The sequence below is a fragment of the Phalangium opilio genome, unplaced genomic scaffold (assembly GCF_054372755.1).
Source record: "Phalangium opilio isolate 3A_F unplaced genomic scaffold, DU_Popi_V2 ptg000329l_1, whole genome shotgun sequence".
NCBI classification, from domain to species: Eukaryota; Metazoa; Arthropoda; class Arachnida; order Opiliones; family Phalangiidae; genus Phalangium; species Phalangium opilio.
Window position 1 is genome coordinate 5,245,382 of NW_028324226.1, and position 12,566 is coordinate 5,257,947.

At 32.6% G+C, this 12,566-nt stretch overlaps 1 protein-coding gene across 3 annotated transcripts in view; it reads right to left on the reverse strand.

The window, feature by feature from the left end:
* Positions 1-368: 368 nt before the first annotated feature.
* Positions 369-12,566, reverse strand: part of how (protein held out wings) — a 41,960-nt gene continuing 29,762 nt past the window's right edge. For 2 of the 3 annotated variants that reach the window (XM_089859499.1, XM_089859496.1), the window contains exons 2-7: positions 11,406-11,539; positions 11,181-11,297; positions 8,934-9,168; positions 8,358-8,642; positions 4,642-4,759; positions 369-3,490 (exon numbers count right to left, since the gene is read on the reverse strand). In XM_089859499.1, the coding sequence (XP_089715625.1) occupies positions 4,686-4,759; positions 8,358-8,642; positions 8,934-9,168; positions 11,181-11,297; positions 11,406-11,539 (845 nt within the window). In that variant the 3' untranslated portion in view covers positions 369-3,490; positions 4,642-4,685. Of the gene's footprint in view, positions 3,491-4,641; positions 4,760-4,781; positions 6,530-8,357; positions 8,643-8,933; positions 9,169-11,180; positions 11,298-11,405; positions 11,540-12,566 lie in introns of those variants that run through there. The other variant, XM_089859497.1, reaches the window with a different exon arrangement.

Sequence of the window (12,566 nt, forward strand, 5' to 3'; positions counted from 1 at the left end):
GCCACGCAATTGGGTAATTATCCAAGGGTGAACTTTCACCTCTTAGCAATTAACGTGAAGTTATGATTATGGGAAAAATCATCAAGTGAAATTCGTATATGACGAGCTTTCTTCAAACGTAACTTGTGGTTACGATTTTCCCGCCTAAATTTGGCGGGAAACGTACATTTTTGGCGCGGTGCAGCTGGCGCCCTCTGTTAAGTAACACGGAAACTAAAACAAGACTGGTAGATCCGTAATAAGGGTTCTAATTTTCTGCAAACACGCTCATTTAGAGGTCAAAGGGCATTTAGTACTAATTCGCTGTTCATCCTGCTGTGAGTATTTTTCACTTTGGCACAAATTCACTGTGAAATAACGCAAAACAATTAGGGAAAACATTTGTTTTATTTGAATAAGGAAAATTTTAAGTACACAAAAAAGTTTTTGAACTTCTCAAAAAAAAAAAAAAAACTTCTTGTTTTTCTAAGTACAGATTTAAAATACATCTTTTTTTATATACCAGCTAAAGATTCGTGATTCTTTAACAATATAATTTAAATACCAGATCTTGACAAAAAAACAACTAATATTGAATAAAAGACTATTTTTGGCTCGTTAACCAGTGTATTAACTATTTATAAATTGTAGTTATATAAAAAAAAAGCTTAAATCTGGATTGTGGCATCGTCATTAACGATTCCGTAAATATATTGTTTGAGAAATTATAAAAGAAGTGTCGTGGTACCAATAATTATGTACAAAAAAAAAAAAGAAATTAAAAATTAATTTCCTGTTATTATTACTAGTAATTATTTTGAAATTAACATTGCACTAATTAGTAAATTCATTAGTAATTTTACACTTGAATTTTTAAACATTTTATCTTTAACATTATGGCAAAAAAAAAGAAAATTAAAAAATCCGGATTTCTTTGAATTTTAAATATTAAAATTAAATTTAATCGGTAGCAATTGCTATTTTCTACTTTTTTTTTCAAAAAGCCAAACTTCAATTAATTTGGCACATTTTTCTGACGTCACTAACTATTAATATTAAACTTGAAAATATATTTATTACTATTTTATTGTGAAGTTGTGGCCCTTATTTTTTCGTTAAAAACTAAATAAAAATTAATTATTATTGGCACTATTTCATTACTCTTTTTAAAAAAAACAAAATTACAACAATTAATGGGGATTTTTTTTAATTAATAAAACTAAGATCTTAATTCCGTTTAAGTACTTAACGCAAAAAAAAAAAAAAAAATATTAACTAGTACAAAAACGCCCTTCTCAATAAACTAACTATTTATTAACCTTTCAGGTCTTTCAAAACTTCCAAAATTTAAATGGTTTGAAAAATAAAACCATAAAGATAAAAAAAAAAAATGTCATGTTATTATCGATTGTGACTCATTACTTTTGAGAATTTAAAAAGAAGAATAGTGACCCATTAATGGTTTCTTTAATTAAGCTGAATTTATGTTAATTATTTAGGTTTGTAAGTCTGAGCAAAATCTATATGATATTTGCGTTATAAAGAGTGCAATACGTCTATCGCATCTAATTTAAAGCTGCCTTGAAAATCTTGCCGCAAATATTTACTAATCGGTGTAATTAAACGATAATTGCTCAAAACTTTACATTCAGATCTGTCTCTTCGGTCTTTGTATCACTGAAAGCTTCCTATTGGTTGAAATACTGCTTAAGAAAACCTTAAAACGTTCGAGATTGTTCCAACTTTTAACGCTAAATTTAATTTAAAACAACTTAGTTTTCATTTAATTTGAACGGATATTAAGCTCCAATATTAAAATTAAAGTAACGGAAAAAATAAATTTAGATCCATTAAACGAACGATATTTAGCAAATAAATGTCTAAATTGTTCAATATATTTTTTAATTAATTAATTAATTAATTAATTATCATTTTCTTTAACGAACTAAAATTAAATTAAATCAGATCATAAACCTTAATTAATTAATCTTAAGTTTGACCCTTAAGTAGAAACAATACAATAAACCCACCTGTTTGTTTCGGTATAAGCGAATACTTCGATACTCTTAACACTTAAGCCGCCTAAAAAACTAACTAACTAAAGTTAGAAACAACTAACTATAACTATAAACTAAACTAAAAAAAAATTATACCTATAAAGAGTGGATACCATTTTTTAAGTAAATTCATTAACCAATTAAAAAAGTTATAAATCCACTAAACTCACAAAAACAATTATTCAGAGAGAGAAAAAAAATTAAGGATAAATTAAATGGACGTTACTTGTGTTTGTGGTTTTTTTTTTTTTTTTTTCACAACAATATTAACAAACAAAACAAAGAGGTATTAGAATAAAGATGATCTCCATCTTATTTCCCAATCTTTTTAGTCTTTAAGTCAAAAAAGGGTTAAAAAAGATCCAAAAAAATCGTTATAAGTTTTTACGGCGAATTTTTTTATCCTTGTTTTCAACATTATCGCAGATGCACGAAAAAAAAAATAATTAAAATAAAATAAAAGTGGGGATGGATAGATTACGAATTTCACAATTAAACCACCGTTTAGACGATACTTTTAACAACATTTGTTTGTTTGAGCTGCACATCTTGGTAAATAAGCCTTTTTGGTAAATAACCAAGTGCCGGTCTTCCTCGATCGATCGATCAAATCGAAAGAAATTCTTATAAATTAAAAATTATTTTAACTATGAACTAAAGCGAAAAAGAAGATTATTTCTTAAATGATTAAATTTGATTTTTGTTTTTGTTATTACGTAATATATTTTGACGAAAGTCAAAAAAATAAAACATTTGTATAGTGCGATTGAAGCCTCGTTTGCTTGTGTGTAATTTTAATCTTAGGAATGTTCGACAATTTCATGTGTTTTTTTGTCTTTTGTTGCGACATGCACAGATCGTTTCATTTCATTTCGTGATAATTAAAGCGAAAGTGAATTAAAAATTAATTAATAGAAGGTTGTGTTGTTAGTTTTAGCTGAGTATATTAAATGTAAGATTAACCGGTACTAAACTATAACTAATAATAGCGAGGTGTTTCTTATATTTTTTAAAATATATTTTAAACCGGGTTAAGTAAGTAAGAGAGACATGAAAATACTACAACATTAACATAGCCACTTAGCAGTGCACCACACGTTTTCTGAAAGGATTACCGGTTTCTTTAATTGATTTAATTATCAATAAATCTGCGGAATTTTAATTAATTAGCTGCAATTAAGGTAATATAAGATGTGTATAAATCTTGATTAATTATTAAGTTTTTAACTAACTTTTTAAACCGTAGTTAAAAACAATTAATGTGAATTCGTTTTAAATTAAAGTTTTAGGTAAATTGTAACTTATTCTTCAAAGCTTTTTCCGTGAAAAGTTGACAACTTTTAAGAAACGTGAGACGCTGCAGCGTTTTAGGCGCACGATAGACGTGGGTGAGTGGTGATTGGTTGGTGGGTGGCAGGTTAGTAGAATCTCAGCTGTTGATTTGTTGGCGAAGGCTAAGGGTTTTTTTTTTTTTTTAATTTTTTTTTTTTTTTTTTGAATGTGATCAGGAGCGAGGTGTTAAACCAAGTGAGAGAAAAATTTGAGAAAGAAAAAAGAAAAAAAGAAATTTTGGTTAGTTGATGTGATTTGAATTAAAATAAAATTAATAAATATTAAAAAATAATTTAATTAAAATTAAAGGGTTTTAGTTCCATTTTTTTTAAAATTTTCTTAATTTAATTTTTAAACCCGAATTATTAAGAATTAAACTGACATTTTTACTGTCAAATTAATTTAATTAATTTAAACTACAATAAATTTTTCATTGGAACTGAACCTTTAATTAAAATTAAATAAAAAATTGGGGTTGTAAAGATAGAAAAATTAATTTGTTTTAAAATAAAAAATCCCAATTTTTTTTTTATTTTAAATCTCTAGCAAAAATTGATTAAAAAAGCGTGGTGTTTTTTTGGTTTTTTGTTTTTATGATAATCTGATTAAAAATCTAAGAGTTAGGGCAAAAAATTAAATTAATCTTGAGCAAGTTAGTCGAAAGAAAAAATTCAAATGCCAATTAGTAAAAAGAGTGCTGCATGATTTTCCTTAAAAATTAAAAATTAAAATCCGTTGATTAAAAAAAAAACCTTACTAAAAAAATCTAATAAAATAAAATAAAATAAACTAGGCCGCACTGCAGCGAAATTTGATAAATTTTATTTAATAATAATAATAATAATATATATATAATAGCGGTTGAAAAAAAAATCTCAAAAAAGTCTTGTATTTTTTTTTTCTCACTGACAATAATTCGCCTAACGCGTCCCGAAGCTAAATTTAAATTAAACTAATTCTGTAACCAGACAGAATATTTTAATTTATCGTTTTTTTTTAATCCATCGTAATTGCCGCGACGAATAAATTTAAGCTACACGAAAAAAAAAAAAAAAAAAAAAAAAAAAAAAAAAATATTTCCGCTCAGCGGAAAATATTTTCAAATAAACTGTACAAAACTTTGCGTAAACCTCTCCGGGGGGCAAAAAAATGGGGGGCGCGCACACACACTAAATATTTTTCAAATATTTACAACCACAAAAAAATATTCTAAATAAACGAAACAAAAAATAATAATAATAATAATAATAACAAAACAACTACGAAAACTAACCTTGAGCTACTAATAATTTTTGTGTATTTTTGTTTTTTTTGTGTTTAAGAAAGAGATCCAGCTCTCTGGTAGGGGTGTTCTCGTACCCCTATGTGACGCCGTTGTTTAACAACTGCACCTATATATGATACAATTAACAAGTTGCGTAAATTGTGACCAAAAAAAAATTGGGGTAGAAAAAACAAAATGACTATAAATTTGAGTACGATATTGTATACAGTTAAATTGTATTTGGATGATGTTAAACGTGGTAAATTAAATTATATTTTACAATTGATAATATATTATGATAGAGCACATTAAGAGCTTCAAAATGAACCAAATTACGTCGAAATCGGTCAAAAATTAAGCGAGTTACGAAACATTTTCCTGTATTTCATTTTTTACGTTAACGTTAACGTTAAGTCCGTCCGTAAGTCTTATACAATTGCTGGAATATTGTCCATATTTTTCTTTAATATAATTATTATTTAATATACCTAATTTATGAAGCTCTTAATGAAGTCTATCATAATTAATTATCACTCATAAATTATAAATTATCAATTAGCCCATTTAACTTTTTAACCTTTAAACTTAAGTAGCGAAAACCTTTAAGCACCCCCTACGTAATAAATATATATTTTCATCTGAAAGCGAATAACACGTCCCTATAATGTATATATATATATATAAATTTAAGCGTAGTCCCTTCCAATTAAGGCGTAATTAATAAAATAATTAATTAAACTAAATCTAAGGTAGTTTTTCCATAAACATTAGAAGAAAAAAAATTCTATAGCGAAAAATAAATATATATGTATATAAAGCATGCAACAAAAAAAAAAAAGGAAAAAAATGCCAAAAAAGCATTGCCTAACAAACAATAACGAAAAAAGCAAAAAAAAAAAAAAATCCCCATATTTTCAGACAAAAATATAATAATTAAAAAGAAAAAAAAAACTTATTTTTAAACAATGGGGCAAAAAAAAAATTAATTATTCAAATTTAACATTACTAGGCCTAAAAACGTTTCAACTTCTCTTTTTCCTAACAAAACATGGTCCCAGTATAATCTCCAAAATTCTGTGCACCAAATTTTTTGGAAGATTGGTTTTGGCACAACATTTTTTTAACGCGCAAATTATTAAAAAAAAAATGGCGTATTTTAAAGATAATTGATTAAAGTTCGTGATATTCTTTTATAAATTTCCCCGAGAGCGTATTTGATTTCTTTTTATATTAATTAATTAATTAAATAAATTTTAAATTGTTCTTTTGCATAATTAATTTCTTTTAAAAAATTTACGTGAAAAAGCGTTTTGAAAAAAATTTATATCAATTGTTGATCTAATAATATAATAATAATAATAATTTAAAGCGATAACTTGTCCTAAAAATATCTTTTGGTTTAAAATAATTTTCTCCTTAATTAATTAATTAATTAATTAAGTAATTAATATTTTCAATTAATATAAATTTTTCTCTTCCCTGAGAGGATAATTATGGCTAAAAAAAATAAGTAATCAGAAAAATAACCTAAACTCGAGTTGTAGCGGATTATTTTCGTAAACTGGGGATAGTTCGATTTGATATATCACAGATTTCTGCTTTTGCGGTCTCTTCGTTTGATTTTTTGTGTGGAAAAAATAAGCCCAAATCAAAAAAGGCGCGTTGATTCTTTTTGATTCGAATTTTTTGTAGCTCTACGTGTATATTTCGCTACAAATGTATTTTGTTTTTTAACATTAAATTACCGCACATTATGGGCGATAACTAATCAGGGAAAATCTTAAGTAGCAGACGAAAAAAAATGAAATTGTAACACCATGCACGTGCTATTTAAATTTCCTTTCTTTTTTATATTTAGGACTACTGGTCTATTCCCTATAGCTTGTTTTATAATAAACTGTAAAAAATAAAAAGAAACAAAAATCACAGGATTTAGTTTTTCATTTCATACAGAGCGTTTCTGCGGTTGAATGTTATTATAATTGGCTACCCGAGTGCAAAAATGTAAATGGATTGTGTTTTTACATGAACAGGCTTCCAAAACGTACGCAATCTCAGAAAGCCAATTAGCCTTATTCCTGATCAGCGCCACCTACCCATAGCGGCGACTTTGAGAACTACTGTAAGCGGCAAGCCAATCAGATGTCGCTAAAATCTGGTGACGTCACTGACTGGCACTCTCGGGTCTTACCAAAAATGACGTCACCAGATTTTAGCGACATCTGATTGCTTGCCGCTTACAGTAGTTCTCAAAGTCACCGCTATGGGTAGATGGCGCTGATCAGGAATAAGGCTAATTGAGCTATTTCAGTTGTAACGTCAGCGCCTAGGTACAACGTCACGGCATGGATAAAGAATGCGCGTGAGGAAATTTGTTTTCACTCTACAGGATAGGCAACTCCCTATCTCGAACGACAGATTATTCTGTATATACTCTATTGCAACATCGGTTGTCAGCACGCGCAAAGCTAGGTCTCTATGTAATTTAGCCTTGCGCGTGCTGACAAGAGACGAGCCTCGAGCTAAAAAGTTCGCGGATATTTTAAATGCTGGAGATCCTGAAGTTTTTTGTCTCTTGACAGCACGTACAAAGCTTGGTTATATAGAGACCTAGCTTTGCTCGTGCTGACAACCGATGTTGTAACAGAGTATATACAGAATAAGCTGTCGTTCGAGATAGGGAGTTGCCGATCCTGTAGAGTGAAAACAAATTTCATCACGCGCATTCTTTATCCATGGTCACGGGCTTAGCTTTGGCAGTGGGCGGCCATGTTTGGTACCGTTTTGCTTCTATGGGCAAATAGCATGGGTGACAAGTGACACTAAGGCTTCTGAGATAGCTCTAGAGACCCTTTCGATGTAACTAAGAGGGAAAGACACGGGGTAAAACTTTGCCTTCCACCTTGCTTTTTGGCGCCTGTGCTGTACTCTTTTTGTATCATGAGAGTGCGCATAGACCTATGGCAATGTATCAACCCAATTGTATGTCCCGATACTGAGAGTTGCCTACGTCCTATTTGACATCGAAAAGGTCTTATTGGTTTCAAGGAAGAAAATTACTTCATCGTGGCCAATTAGTTTCTCTCTATACCCATAAGTTTATAAGATACGTTCCATAAGTATGACACTTCCTATACTTCGTAATGCTAGAGACTTACTAAGAGCTAGTTCGAGAACGACAAGCGAGAATTGACTACACGCGGTTATACAGTCCATCTTCCTATTTAGTCGGTACTAAGCCCCTTGACAGTGCCTCACCAGGCGTCACTTTATGAAGTTTCACCTATAAGTCACTTCATGACAAGCTCTCAGTAACCAGTGACAAAACTTACGGAACATATCTTATGAACTTAGAAAGTGTTGTTGAAATATCTTCGAACTTTGTTGTGCCATTTGTGAACTGTCGATCCTTCGCGAAAATAGGAGCCTATATGCTATATTGTACACTATAGCGAGATATAGTGCAACATATCCAAACCCTGAACCCATGGTAAAGCAACCCTTATTTGTTCAGACAATTTACCATCAAAGATGCCCTAACAATCTTTAAGTTCAAAGTTACTCGCGAAATTATTCTAAAATAAAAACTTCCCTCGCTCTCAGGTAGCCATTTGTGTAAGATAAAAGAAAAATCAACCATTTTCAATTATAGTTTTTTTTTTTTGAAGGAAGAATATGAAATATTTTAGTAAAGAATGGTCATCATCGGCCAAGAAATAACGCACCAGTCGCCGCGGCGTGTTCAGCGGATGGATATTCCGCTAGCAAGGGAGAGGTCAAGGCGGCGTATTGATGATAATCGTATGGAGTGTAAAGCAGTCCATCGGCCTGAGAGATTAGGGGCGGAGGTCCACCTCCGTTGAGCAAGGCGGCCGCCGTGCTGGCGTTCATGGGCAGACGAGGAGAGAGGATGAGAGGGGCGCCCAAGGGCTGACCACCAGGACCCCGAAACTGCGTTGTCGAGAAGGCCATTGCTGTGTGCGGAGTAATGATTCGTGGAGATTCGGTGGCTTCGCAAGAACATTTAAAGAACAGAGTTAGACCAATCGCCTTAATTGTTCATATTGTTTAGCCAAGATATTTTGACCTCCCATTCGGGATTACACATAGTTTTTGGACTAGGAGGATTCATACCATTTACACAAGGTATGACTCAAAAGCCAAGCCTCCTTGTGTAAATGGTATGAATCCTCCTAGTCTGTAAACAATGCACAAGATAACTTTGGGCTGCTGGTTAGTTAGAATGCGGTGACGTGTACAATCGACGCAATGGAGTTTTGAACGATAAATACCATACATACCAGCGATTTTGGCATTAGAGTCTCTGTAAGTGCCATTGATAATGGCGAGCTCCATTAGCTGCCTCTTCTTTAGTTCGTCTTCACCTTCTGTGACTGGCACTAATAATTTTTGGACTTCCTCGATGGCTCGCTGTATTTTGACTGTCGCTCTATTTGGGGTGTCGTCCACCGTGATTAAGACATGGAGATCGTCGCTCAAATGTTCCCAGTTTTGTTTACCTCGATTTTGTTCTTCCTGCGTTTGTTTTATTTTTGTTATAGTTTCTCAAATCAGGGATAGATTTAATTTTAGAAGTAGGAATGGAGAAGAGAGTAATGTGGGCACGCGTCAAAGTCCCGGACTCCCTTCCACGGGACAGTGGGGGTGTGAAAGAAGAGGTGGGTCATAGCGACAGAGGTAAAAATGAATTACGTATTTTTCACCGTCCCTGTCAGCAACGTCATCAAAACGTAGTTTAAGTGAGCCAATAAGATAATTTAAACTTTTCGTTACGTGTTTGAGGGAGGGGCTCTATACCGGGCTATGAGTCGGACTGAAGTAAATACTAACCGTTCTCCGTTCCTACTTCTAAAATTAAATCTATCCCTGCTCAAATTTAGTTTCCAGAAAACACTCATAAATTCAATATGACTAATTCGTTTGAAGGCGAAGCAAATCAAGACCTAGTTATTCGATTCCGTTAGAAGTTCATTCAACTTTAGTTAAGAGTTTTGTCCAACAACTTAGAGCCAACAGAGAAGAATTCAGGGTTAAAGAAATTCGAATTCGCGTCATAACATAATAGGGCGATTTTCGAATTTACAACCTTTCTCTACAGTGGTTCTGGCAAAGAGGACAGACTAAGAAAAATTTTATTCTTGAAACAATATAAGAAAAAGATAGTTGGCGACACTGGTAGACCTATTTTAGTTCAAGTACGTAAATGAATCGAATAACTGAAGTCCCGTTCAACTTACAACCTCCCTTTTATATTACAAAACAATAGCGATAAATTAGTAATATTTAAACGGAGCCAAATGCTACTTACGTCGTTAGTCAAATTCCAAACAACAAAATGGAAGCAATAATTTGTTAAGTAATTTCGTTAGTAATTAACGTTTGTTAAGAGCGACACTTACAATGCACTAAGAAGTAAGTTTTTAATATTTTTGAATAGACAGGGTTCGTACGAAATTTTTACATTGAAAATCTCTGACTTTTCCAGGTTATCCCTGACCATTTTCAGGTGTTTACCAGAGCCAACTTCATCACACTTGGCTAATATTTAGCATTGCATGAAAAATGGTTTGATATACTAAACAAAATCCCTGACATATCCCTGAATTTTTAGGAAAATGTTTTAAATCCCTGACTTTTTCCCCTATTTTCCATATCCCTGACTTATCCAGGTTATACAGGTTCCGTACGAACCCTGATAGAAGCGACCAATGTCCAAATTGCAAAACAGGGTTTTTAAAAGTATTTTGGCCGCTAACCCCTCAAAAATTATGTGAAGTAATTTAACGAATGGTAGTTTTATAACATTATCGGTTTCAGCATAAGTTTATAAGATATGTTCCAATGGTATGACACTTCCTATGTTTCGTAATGCTAGCTCGAGCTAGTTCGAGAACGACAAGCGAGAATTGACTACACTCGGTTTTTACAGCCTATCTTCCAATTGACCATTACGGAAATGACGTACTGAGAAGCCAACCCACAGGGGCGAGGTCGCCATTTTGGTATTCTTCCCAATCCTCGTCATTGTTACACTATGGTACATCGCTCGAGCGGCTCGAAACTTGAAAGAGGGTCCTGTTTGCGCCTGATTAATCACATAAACCTGTAAACCCTCGCGACAAGAGACGCCAGACGGAGCCCCAGTTCACTGCACGCAGGAGGCTAACCAACTCGCACTGCCTCTACCGGTGCTTCTTGGCGCCAGTGAAGAAAACCCCTGTACGTTGTTTTTCTGTATGAAATTTCCGAAATGGTCTATTTAGTCTATACTAAGCCTTAGACATCGTCTCACCAGGCGTCGCTCTACCTCGAATCTATGACCTACGTCACTTCATATCAAGATCTCAATAACCAGTGAGAAACTTATGGAACGTATCTTATGAACTTATGGATGGTTTTAGGTTATGACAACATGTCAAACACCACCCACACACCCACCCACCAAACCAGCCCAAGTTCCTACTCAAAGAAATTAGCCCCCCAAAAAAATGTTCGGGAATGTGAAACGTGTTTTGTTTATTTCCTACCTTTTTCTTATCCCTCATGGAGCCCTTCCCTCGCACCATTATTTTACAACCAGTCTCTTGCTCTAATTGTTTGGCAGTCATTCCACGAGGACCCAAAATTCGACCAACAAAATTATACTAAAAGAGGACAACAAAATATTATTTATCTTAATTTTTAATAAACACTGGATATTGAAGCGAAACGAGGGGTTTAAAAAAATTTAATAAAGCTCCATAATGGCTTACGTCTGGATGGTCTTTTACTGGAACATATACTTTTTCAGATCTAGTCAAGACTGCGCCCTCAGGTTCGGGTAAATCGAGAGGTTCTTTTCGCATTCCATTTATTTGAAATAACGAACTCCGAACTTTGCCAATTTCTGAAAATACAAAATAAAAACAAAAAATTGTTTTATTGCTATTTTACATGAAATAGGAATAACAAAAAACTTTGTAAAATTATAAATTTTTTCTAATTGGTGCACCGAAACCATTATACCAAATAAAATACAACATCTTGTTCTTTATGGAAGATTATAAGAGGATAAAACAGCGAGCGACATGACCCCCTAAGTAAGCAAAACTATGTCAGTACCCGAATATGCAATTTTTGATCCTCATGTTGTAGTTTGAGAAATGTGGAAGGGCGACAAAATTATAGTTCTTTCGGTTACAGATTTAAACGAGCAATACAATTTTAGGAACACCTTTCCAGGTTCTTTTCCCCATATATTTTCAGGCGCAAGGCCATGGTAATGGTTATTTTCAGTTGGGCAACCCGTCCAGGGTAAACTTACTCAAGCCCCAAAATTTTCCTCAATTTTACTAAAAATTATAATTTTCCCAGATTTTTCCCGTGGGTTTAAGAAAAACTTGCGTGTGACATTTACTAAATAAATAAATATAATTTCCCTCGAGTTTCCCCTGAATTTTAATAATAGATTTCCCGGAATTTTCCCGAAATTTTACTAAAATTTGTAAATTTCCCTGAGTCTTCCCTTAATATTTAGCCAACAATTTATTTCCCTGACACATCCAGGTTCTCCGGGTACCTTGGTTTGTAAGAACCCTGAAAATGCTTCTGATGGTCTTTGATGAATTAAGTTTTTACTCTAGTTGACAGTACAAAAACCCCTTTCATTTGTTTACTAAACAAAATAAACTAACGTTAAGTAAGAGTTAATTTAAAATCCAACAACAAAAAATTAGTTCTCTGAAACACGTTACTTAGTTTCGTCTCTTTGCAACAGTTAACTAACACACACGCATGATATGGTGTTGATGGAGAATCTAAATAAAGACTGCTCATGGTAGATCTGGCCTAAAATTGCCAAGCTAAAAATACATTTTCGTTAAAAGCAACGTTTTTTGGCCCCAATATAGTATCCTCCAACTCAAACGCAACTA